Source organism: Caenorhabditis remanei, chromosome V (genome assembly GCF_010183535.1).
Source record: "Caenorhabditis remanei strain PX506 chromosome V, whole genome shotgun sequence".
Classification (NCBI taxonomy): Eukaryota; Metazoa; Nematoda; class Chromadorea; order Rhabditida; family Rhabditidae; genus Caenorhabditis; species Caenorhabditis remanei.
Window position 1 is genome coordinate 3,262,909 of NC_071332.1, and position 11,084 is coordinate 3,273,992.

General features: G+C 39.8%; 1 protein-coding gene across 1 annotated transcript; it reads left to right on the forward strand.

Moving 5' to 3' along the window:
- Positions 1 to 4,991: 4,991 nt before the first annotated feature.
- GCK72_017019 (uncharacterized protein) lies at positions 4,992 to 8,934 on the forward strand (the record flags this gene model as incomplete). Its single annotated transcript, XM_053731830.1, has 8 exons — positions 4,992 to 5,058; positions 6,140 to 6,402; positions 6,455 to 6,733; positions 7,144 to 7,626; positions 7,687 to 7,943; positions 8,275 to 8,356; positions 8,404 to 8,729; positions 8,790 to 8,934. 8 exons carry the CDS (start codon positions 4,992 to 4,994, stop codon positions 8,932 to 8,934), a joined length of 1,902 nt encoding a protein of 633 aa, XP_053580743.1.
- Between the last annotated feature and the right edge of the window lie 2,150 nt (positions 8,935 to 11,084).

Consider the following 11,084-nt stretch of genomic DNA (forward strand, 5'->3'; position numbering starts at 1 on the left):
AGCTCATCTGAATCGGAAAATGACTGAAACTTCTGGAAACGGAAGAACTGAGAGACCACACCTAAAACCGCACGGATTTTGACGATTTTCACTTGGAAAATCTGACTAAAACAGGGTTGAAAACGAAAATCGGCTACAAACTACAAAAAAAGGCATAAAATATGCGTTTTCGAGATAATTTTCAGCTAAAATCCATTAAAATGGTAATCTGTATCGGTTTTAGATCGGAAATTAGAGAAAAAATCGCATCTAGAGCTCATTTGGAATGAAAACTGACTATAACCGAGAAAACCGGAAGAAATTAACTCCAAAATGACAATTTTTAACAAGTTTTAACGATTTTCAGATAGAAATCCACGGAAAACTCGGTAAAATCGTCAGAAAAGTGTTTAAATGAGATTTTCACAAATAAATTTGAGTTCTGGAGCATTTTTTAGGGAAAAATGTTTTAAAAATCCGAAAAATCGTTGAAAGCGAGTCTCGAATTTGAGCAAATTAATTTAGATCACCAAAACTGGAATCGACCGAGAAAACTCGTTTTTTCGTATAAATTCGTCTCACGGACTTCGAAAACGACGAATTTTCGAAGTTTTTGGCTAGAAAATCTTTGTAAAAATAGGAAAAATGAGGGAATTCTGAAAAAAAATCGATAAATAATATCGGGAATTTTTTTAAAAAATTTTTATTTCAGCTAATTTCCGGGAAAATTACAGCTCTAGGCTCCAAAAATACGAAATTTTCAGCGTTTTCAGCTTGAAATAGTCGAAAAATCAGTCATCTAGACAGAAAAATTTCTGAAAAATTAAATTGAAGCTCAATTAAACTGAAATTTGAACTAAAATTCTTCAAAACTCAATTTTCTCGAATAAATTCACAATCTGGACTTCAAAAATGGCTGTTTTTCGCCGTTTTGAGCTGAAAAAAACGACGAAAAATCTGAAAAAATTCGAAAAATAGATAGAATTATGCAAAACTACGAAAAACTACAGCCCTAGGCTCCAAAAATACGAAATTTTCAGCGTTTTCAGCTTGAAATAGTCGAAAAATCAGTCATCTAGACAGAAAATTTCAGAAAAATTGAATTTAAGCTCAATTTAAGTGAAATTTGACAGAAAAAAACTCAAAAACTGGTTTAATAATCTTAAAAACTCAATTTTTTCGAGATTTGAATAAATTTGGGCTCCAGATTTCGAAAAACGACGAATTTTCGATAATTTGAGCTGAAAATTGATGGAATATCGGGAAAAATAGCTAATTTTGAGTAGAATGAACAAAAAATTTATTTACTGTTAAAATATAATAAAAATCGGTTTAAAACTCAAAAATCACAATTTTCCAATGAAAAAGTAGCCGAAATTGCGAAAATTTCAGTCAGAATACCCCGAAAATACTTAATTAAATTCTCAAAAGCACGCGTGAACTTAATTTTTCCTCTCTTCTTCGCCCGTCTGTTTTCGTCTTTTGTCACCGAAATAAAAGTTACTCTCTCAGCTGATGGGAAATAGAATTGAAATGTGACCTTTATTCTCGTTTTTTTGAAAACAAACTTGCCGGAAAAAACAGGAGAAAAAAGAGGAAAAAAGAGTTCAAAATTGAGAAAAATGCCGAAAATTCATGGAGAAATAGTGTGGAGAAACAAGAGACGCAGAGAAAAAGCGTGCGGCGGAGCGCGATTGCGTCGACTCAATACGCGGGAGTTCAAAAAAGAATAAATGTGTTTTTGTGTTTAAACTTGTTTTTTCTCAATTTTTTCAGCTTTTTAAAGATGTACCCCACCGATAATGTATTTTTCGTCTTTCTTTCTAATCTCCCGTTCGGTTCGAAACACACACACACCATATTATTACAATTTAAAGCCGTCTCCTTTAAATTTTTTCCCTCTCTCTCTTTTTTCTTTATTCTGCGTGTTGTTTGTGTCAGTTTTCAGAATCTGCAGCTTCATCTCTCTCTGTCCCCATCCATCATCATTATCTCGAACATCTTTGCCGTAAAAGGGGGGCGCAGAGACACAGAAGTAATTGAAAACGGGGGTTTTGGTTATGAGAATGCGATACACGGCATCAAAAACAGATGTAATGCTTAAATTTTTAAATTTTTATATAAATAAAACATCGATTTTCATTTTTGTAGTTGACAACTTTTCGATAGCTCTTCACGATTTTGAGTTATGCGCTTTTAAAGAAAGGTTGCCAGCGGCTTACTTTCACTCGGTGATATCTCAAAACCGTAAAGAGCTATCAAAAAGTTGTCAACTACAAAAATGTAGGGCTAAATTTGATCTACAGTTTTGTAGTTGACAGTTTTTTGATAGCTGTTATAGTGTTAGAGATCTAAGCTTTCAAAGTTACAGGAGAATTATAGGAGAGCATGACTGACTGAATAAGAGCGCAGAGAAGCTAGACTGTCTCACTTCTTTGCGTCTCTCTAGTAGAGCAATCAATGCGTCAACAAGTAAGAATTGAGTTGTTTGATTCACAATTCACTTGAATTTCATAGTTTTTCAGATACATTGAAAGTTATGTTGGGATCTTATTTCATCAAAAAGTAGGTAAACTTCAAACAGATTCAGCAGTACTTCAAACTAATTTTCAAGTTATTATTTTTATATGGTTGTGTAGATCAAATTTAGAGGTTCATTTTTGTAGTTGACAACTTTTTGAAAGCAAGTCACGCTTTTGAGATATACACCTTTAAAGGTGGAGTACCAAATTCTTTCCAGACTTAAGCGAATATCTCAATAGGGTGAATAGCTATCAAAAAGTTGTCAACTACAAAAATGGAGATAATGATCTAACAAGGAACACAATAATATAAAACTTGAAACTGCTCGGCCGATAAGAAACCCGGGACGCGCTCTGAAACTCAAGGAAGATTCCCTCGGGTCCAATGAGTTGTAATGGTTTGAACCGTACTTGCAAAGTACGTAACTCGCGTAAAATTCAATATTTTGAGCTGAAAAATATACCAAAATGTAGATCTCGACGAGTTCTATGTCACTGGCCAGGCGTTTTTTTTTCAATTTTTTGTCCAAAAATTTATTTTCTGAAAATTTTTCATATTTATCCTCAAGTATATTCCTCAAAAACCTTCTCACAAGGGAACCTTTTTCATACACCGGTTGGGAATTTGATGAAACTTGGCACACATATGCTTTCGAATGTGCTCAATTGAATGGCGTTGTCAGAATTTGCAGAGTTATGCTCATTGGCAAGAAATCTCGATCTGAAAATTCTGGAAATCCTAGCCTCATTTTGTCCACGCGGCATCGCCCTCTTGACTCTCCTTCTCTCAATACAAAAAGCATCGAGAATGGCGCAGGGGTAGTGAGGGGGTGTGGTGTTGGGAAGGTGGTGGGTACGGTTCCTCTCCCCGAAATACTTTTTTTACATTTTTGAATTTCAATTTTAAAGAGTTTCTGATTGGCTCAAAGATCTTTTTTTGGATTTTGAATCATCGAAAATTGATGATTGTGTGTTCAGGAAGCAGTTATGACAAAAAACGAAAACTTTTTTTTTTGAGAATATTTCCGCTTTCCGACCATCAAGAGGTGGACGAAGTAAATTTTTTTTCAAAAAAAAAAACAATTATTTCTCATGTGATTTGTTCATATGAAGTAATTTCAAAACTTTTATTTCAAAATATTTTCTTTCACTTCGTCCACCTCTTGATGATTGGAAAGCGAAAAATTCTCGAAAAAAAGTTTTCGTTTTTCGTCATGAATGCTTCCTAAACTCACCGTCATCAATTTTCAATGATTCAAAATCCAAAAAATCTTTGAGCCAATCAGAAACTCTTTAAAATTGAAATTCAAAAATGTAAAAAAAGTATTTCGGGGAGAGGTACCGTACCCACCACCTTCCCAACACCACACCCCCTCACTACCACTGCGCCATTCTCGATGCTTTTTGTATTGAGAGAAGGAGAGTCAAGAGGGCGATGCCGCGTGGTCAAATTGAGGCTTGGATTTCCAGAATTTTCAGATCGAGATTTCTAGCCAATGAGAAGAACTCTGCAAATTCTGACAACGCCATTCAATTGAGCACATTCGAAAGCATATGTGTGCCAAGTTTCATCAAATTCCCAACCGGTGTATGAAAAAGGTTCCCTTGTCAGAGGGACGCAGTGTTGCGCCAATGGCGTTTTCGCGTGCTAAAAGAGGAATTTCGGAGCATCGTACACACCGGCAAGCTTCATTGGCGCGCCACTGCGCTTCTCTGAGTTCGAAATCTTCCAAAAACCGTTCTTAAGAATTTTTTTTTTCGAAAAAATCGGAAATTTTTCGAAATTCTTTTTTCAGTACTGAACTTCCGGCCCGGGCCGTTGCAAGTCTGGAAAAAGTGCAAAAAAAAGCGAGAATGGTTAAAAGCCCGGCCCGCGGTACATTAATAAACAGCCATCCGGACCGTAGTAGGTCACGGGTATAGAAATCACCGAAATCTACATTTTGGTATATTTTTCAGCTCATAATATTGAGTTTTAAGCGAGTTACTTGTGTGTTTGAACTGTTCTATTGTAGATCAGTAAATCTGTAAATCACTCACTACGCTCCACATTTTTACAGTCTCCTCCTCCAACAAAAAAAATCTAGACGTCGCTTTCCCTCATCAATTAACCTGTGTCCATAGATCAGCTAACATTCTCCCCCTTAGTGTAATGCATTGTCTGATAACAACGGAAGACGTCTTCTGATGACAAAAAAAGGTTCGGTGGTTCATTTTCTGAATGTTCATCTCGTCGTCACCATCAACCCCTTCCCTCCCCCCCAAATAACTGTGTGTTGCGCAATAAATTTACGCGCCTAGATAATACACACACCTATGCGCGCGCGTCACTATCTCTCCCCTCTATCTCTATTCTATTCAAGTTCGATTTGGGGGGCGGGACCTCTAGCTTCATCTCTTTCCCTCTCGTTTTACGCCTTTTTGGAGGACAGGTAATCGGTGGGGTTGAATAGTGTCAGTCATTCGTAGTAGTCTCTCATCACAACTCGAATGATGAGGTATTGTCTTGTGGCGCTGCTTGTGGCGCTTACTGCTGATAATGTTTATGGACAGCAAGGTAAGCGGGAGGTTTAGGGTTACTGTAGAGCTGGAATTGTTTTCGAAAGTTGCAGTAGTTAACGTAGATAGTAAAACAGAGTGTGCAAGTGTTACTTGAAAACGTGTAACTTTGCGAGATTTTGTCTGATTTCTTTGAAATTTAGTTTTCTGAAAAGATCAAGTCTAGAGCTACATTTGTATAGTTGACAACTTTTTGATAGCTATTCACGTTTTTGAGATATGCATCTTTGAAGTTTGGAGCTTGAGATGAGAGACGCAGAGAAGGCAGACACTGCCCCTTCTCTGCGTCTCTCCCTCCCGCGGCGGCGCCTACCGAACTTTGGAGGCGCATATCTCAGCGGGGTGAAGAGCTATCAAAAAGTTGTCAACTACAAAAATGTAGATCTACACTTGAACTACAACATGGTTGTAATTTTGAAGCAGGACGACAATAATAAAGTTAAACGGTTTCAAGCAGGACGACATTGATAAAGTTAAACGGTTTCAAAGTTTGTAATTTTTATTTTAACGCTTTTTGCAATCTTTCATTGTGTCATGGCGCCCTTGTTGTCAAAATTTTAGAACGCTGTGTAGATTAAAACTAGTTCTACATTTTTATAGTTGACAACTTTTTGATAGCTCCGCCCACTTTTGAGATTTTTTCAAAGAACGATGCTTGAAGCAACGACCTCGGCAGCCCAGGCTTACTTCACAAGAACGCCACAGCGCTCCGGGCTGTCAAAATGTTTTATATTTATAATCATTCTGTAGATCACGCCAAGACCTTCATTTTTGGAGTTAACAACTTTTTGACATCTATTCATCCCGGCGAGATATCAGGCTTTGAAGATAGGTACCTGGAGAGACGCTCTCTGTAGTCCTGGCTAAACTGAGATTCTCAGCGCGCCAGCGCTTACCAAAAGTTTTAAATTTATATAGATTGAGTAGATCTAGCCTAGAGCTTTGTTTTTGTAGTTGACAGTTTTTTGATAAGACGACTCCCTAGAGAGTTATGACCCTTGGAAGGCTGGCTACCTAGGGACCGCCCGCACAATAAAGTTGTCAACTACAAAACCGAAGCTGTCGATTCGATATTCCAGAATTCGCCGCTCCACCCCTGCAATCCGTCCCTTCTCCTCAACCAGAAATAATCCGTTTCGGATCGGGCGAGCCAGTGCGCGCGATAAAAGCCAATCAGTTCCAAATCGAGTTGCCCAATATCTATGACCCATTGCGGGAAGACCGTCCAAAACGTCAAAATAATAATCATGTAGGCTACATTCGGCATCCGACGTTTCAAGTTCCTCAACAGCAGCAACAATTCCAGCAGTTCCGACCAGCCGGCAACGTCTATATCGCTCAGGTACAGTAGGATTTGAAATATAAAAGTGAATTGAAAAATCTATAATTTTCAGCCAAACCCTACCGTAGTCCGCCAGTACCCATTCCAGCCGGCTCCAGTCTTCCGTCAATATTATATTCCTCAACAGTTCCAACACCAAGGACCACCACAATTCATCCCACAGCAACAACAGAGACCCCAACAATACGTACAGTACCCCAGATTTGATCTACGTCCACAACCGGTCCGGCCAGTGCGTCCGGTATACATTAACACCACACCACGCCCATTCTACACAGAGCGTCCACAGGCTTCATATGGAGATGAGATCGAGGACTCGAACTATTTGAATGTAAATTATCAAAAAGTTGTGTAACTTTGTAGGATCTTGTCGTATTGTTTCAAATTTACAACCAATTTGTAGATCAACCCTAGATCTACATTTTTGTAGTTGACAACTTTTTGATAGCTATTCACCCCGCTGAGATATGCGTCTCCAAAGTTCTCTAGGTGCTGCCGCGAGAGGGAGAGACGCAGAGAAGGCAGCCGCCCTCGCTTCTCTGCGTCTCCTCTCTCTCCCTCCTAACTTTGAAGGCGTGTATCTCAACAGCGTAAATAGCTATAAAAAAGTTGTCAACTGCAAAAATGTGGCTCTTGACTTGATCTTTTCAGAAAACTAATTTTTGTACAAACCAGACAAAATCTCACAAAGTTACACCACCTTGAAGTTGACTTCCTGTTTCTCTACTTCACCAATTTCAGAGCCGCCTAACCCCTGCTCCAATTGCTCCAACCTACTCTGAACGCCCCCCTCTCACCCAGGGATACTCCGAACGTCCTCCTCCACCACCCACTCAAGCTCCATACATCGAACGTCCAGCTAGACCAGTGCTCCCATCTCGCCGCCCCGCCCCCTACATTGAGCCCGCCCGTCCAACGCCATACATTGAGCGGCCTGTTCCAGCGAGACCAGTTGTTCCAGCTCGCCCCGCCCCTTACATAGAGCCCGCCCGTCCTGCTCCGTATATCGAGCGACCAGTTGCAACCCCGGCTCCATACATCGAGCCAACCACCGCCAGACCGCAACCAAGACCTCAACCGCCAAGAACTCGTCCGTACATTGTGCCAACCACTCCGAGACCACGCCCAACTACGAGACGTCCGGCTCCGACTACCCCTGCCTATGTGGAGCCAACGACTACTACACCACGCCCGACACCGAGAGCAACGACTCGCAGAGCAACAGTAAGCCGGCTTTCAGATCCACCCGTAGGTTTAAGTTTTTTGCACGTTTCCCTTTTGTAGACTCCACGACCTACCACCACCACCACGCCACGAGCCACACCTGCTCCAACCACTCCACGCGCCACGCTACCACCAACCACCACTCCACGAGCAACTCCGGCTCCAACCACTCCACGTCCAAGACCCACCACGAGAGCACCACTTCCACCATCACCACCACCTAGAACTACTAGACGTACCACTCAGGCGACGACGACTACACCGCGGCCAACGACGACGCCACGGCCAACGACTCCTAGAACTACGACTACTCCAAGGTGAGGCGATGTTGGTTTTAACTAGTCTAAATCCTTAAAGAGTTAGTAGACTAAGATGAGAAAAGAAGACAAAAACTAATGGGAGGGGTTGGGGTTCGAACCCCGGTCGCGAGATTACTGGTCAGAATTCTACCCAGTTGAGCTACCAGGGGCAAGATCGCTGCTCGCCGGCAAAGGTTGTGATAAATGTTGGCTTCGACAGCGACTGGCTTGGCCACCGCCTGCCGATCCTAGGATCATATGGCTTACCCGGTAACAATTCTGACCACTAAAAAAACGACCAGGGTTCGAATCCCAAGTGCCCCTAATAATTTTTGCATTCTTTTTAAAGACCAACCACCACAACCGCCGCTCCAACAACCACCACAGAAGCGCCAACCACCACTCCAGGCTACGAAGCTGTAGAGGAGCCGGTGAGCTTTTATCCTTTTTTATACTTTTTAAGTCTGGAGCATTTCAGAAATACGACGAAACCTTCGTCGGCCAGTACTATTACGGACGTCGTGGAGAGGGCGGAAACAACACGTTCCCACTTCCATCTTGCTTCTACAACCCATCTGGCTATGTCTGTTGTAATCTTATGCTCAATGAGCTCATGACGACTTCCTTCGAGGAGGTGAAGACTGTGACCAACTTGTGTAATGTCCACAGATTCGCCATTAAACTTCAAAAACACTCGGAGAAGATTTTCGATACACAATTCGAGACGATTGTTTCCTATGAAGACTTCTCGCAGAAGATTCATTTTAAGAAGGATTTGGTTTGCAAGGTCGAGATCGAGGGACGGTCAGTGTCTCCAGGATTCAGGATTCAGGACCAATCACTGTAATGAAAAAATTCTTCCAGATTCATCTTGGCCTACGCCACACCGGAAGATGTTGAGCAGGAGAAAATCATTCCAACTGTCCCATCCAAGGAGATTCAGAAAGATTCGTTCATTTTGAAGGAGGAGGTGAAGGCGAAGATTCGGCAGATTGAGAGAGAACTTTAGGCTTAAATGGATGTAAGAAGCGAATAATTTTTGTATATTCTCTGGAAAAAAGTATTATGTGTAAATAAAGATGAGCTTTTCTTTTTTTAGTTTTTACAAGTTCAGAAGGAAAGCAGTAGGAAGCTGTTATATTGATTGTGTAGATCAAAACCAGTGCTACACTTTTTTAGTTGATAACTTTTTGATAGCACATCACACTTTTGAGATATCAGCGTTTTCAGCAAAAGCATCATTTTTTCAAGTAAAAAAAAGACTCTCAATTTTGGCTGTTTCAAAAATTGTTCCTAACTATTTCAACCGTTTCAAATTTACATTAGTTGTGTAGATCAAACATAGCGCTACATTTTTGTAGTTGACAATTTTTTGATAACTCCTCACGCTTTCGAGATATGCGCCTTTAAAGATTGAGAGGTGAGAGGGGAGAGGGAGAGAGACGCAGAGAAGGCAGACACCGCCGCTTCTCTGCGTGTCTCCCTCTCGCGGCGACAGCTACCGAACTTTGGAGACGCATATCTCAGCGGGGTGGAGAGCTATCAAAAAGTTGTCAACTACAAAAATGTACATCAAATCTAGATATTTATTTTTGTAGTTGACAATTGTTTGATAACTGTTCTAGATTTTGAGATAAACGCCTTCAGAGCTGATTATCTGATTATCTTCCAAGTCCCATATCTCAAAAGTATGAAGTGCTATCAAAAAACTACAAATTACAAAAATAAAGACCTATATCAATCTAGACAATTAATATAGCGCTTTCAATTAAATATTACATCATCAATGAGTTTGCGGATCACTACCCCTATTAAGCTGCAAGTGTCTAAACAGGATTGCCAATTAACCCATCATCTCTCTAATTTAATGACTGTTTCAGATGAGATCATAGTTCATGATGTTTAACATTAACAAGAAGCGGTAACTAATAGGAAATTCCAGAAGATAATAAAATGGAGGAGAAAGGAAGAACTTGATATGAAGATATGAAGTCTGTACCTTGATTCGTTTTCCTTTTTTTCTCCGATATGAATCACATAAGTTCTGACTGACATAAGAGATTTTGTCCCCCCTGATAACATCAGATACGAATTAGGAGGAGAGAAAGTAGGAATGATGAAACGCCCGTGAGTGAAAGTAGTGTTGGGGGGAGAGATTATGTGTTACACATGATGGTAAACTTGGAACATGATAATAATACAAAATGTTGTAGTTATCAGGGACTTCCGACTTTTGGATTCTGAAAGAAAATTTGAAAGATTTCTTTAAATTTGCGTAGTTTCGATAGGAAGGTTGAAATCGATCAGTTTTGAAAACCATCCACATGTAACTTTGCTGAAATTTTTCAGAGCGTTTCGAATTTATAATCACTGTGTAGATCCAAACTAGAGCTTCATTTTTATAGTTGACACTTTTTTGATAGCTATTCACGCTTTTGAAACATGCGCCTTTAAAGTCGGTGGAGTAAGAGAGGAGCCTTTCTTCTCCTTCTGTGATTTACTCCTAGTTTGAAAGCACGTATCTCAAATGCGTAAAAAGGTATTAAACTTTTGTCAACTACAAAAATGAAGACTGCCACTTGAGCTATATTTTTCTAGAAAAACTTTTAAAATTGAACAATATCCTGCTATGTTACACACTTTCAAAGTTAATCAATTTTTGAAATTTGTAACATTTTTTGTAACATTTTTAGATACCTTTTCAAGTTCTCATTATTATAACTGAATGTATTTTGATACTTTTTAAACCCTAAAACGACAAGAAAAGACGCAGAGACGCAGAGAATTCAGACACTCTAGCTTCTCTGCGTGCTCTCTTCCCCTCTCACTCCCTGGTACGTACCTTACTATGACGGTAGGTATCTCGAAAACATGAATAGCTATCGAAAAGTTGTCAACTACAAAAAGGAAGACCTTTACTTGATCTATACGATGGTATTAAATTTTTCTGAAATGAACCAATTTTGACTGAGATACATAGTCTCAAACTCCTACAAGTTTTTTGACTGATACGTTTTTAGTTATTTTGAAAAGTATGTAAGTTTTGTTAAAATTGTTTGATTTGCACTAAATTTTGATTTTATTTTGATCTAAGCCATCAATAATAGTTGATTCTCTAGCTCATGACTAATATCCTTCTCATTGTTCCCCAAGTTCCCC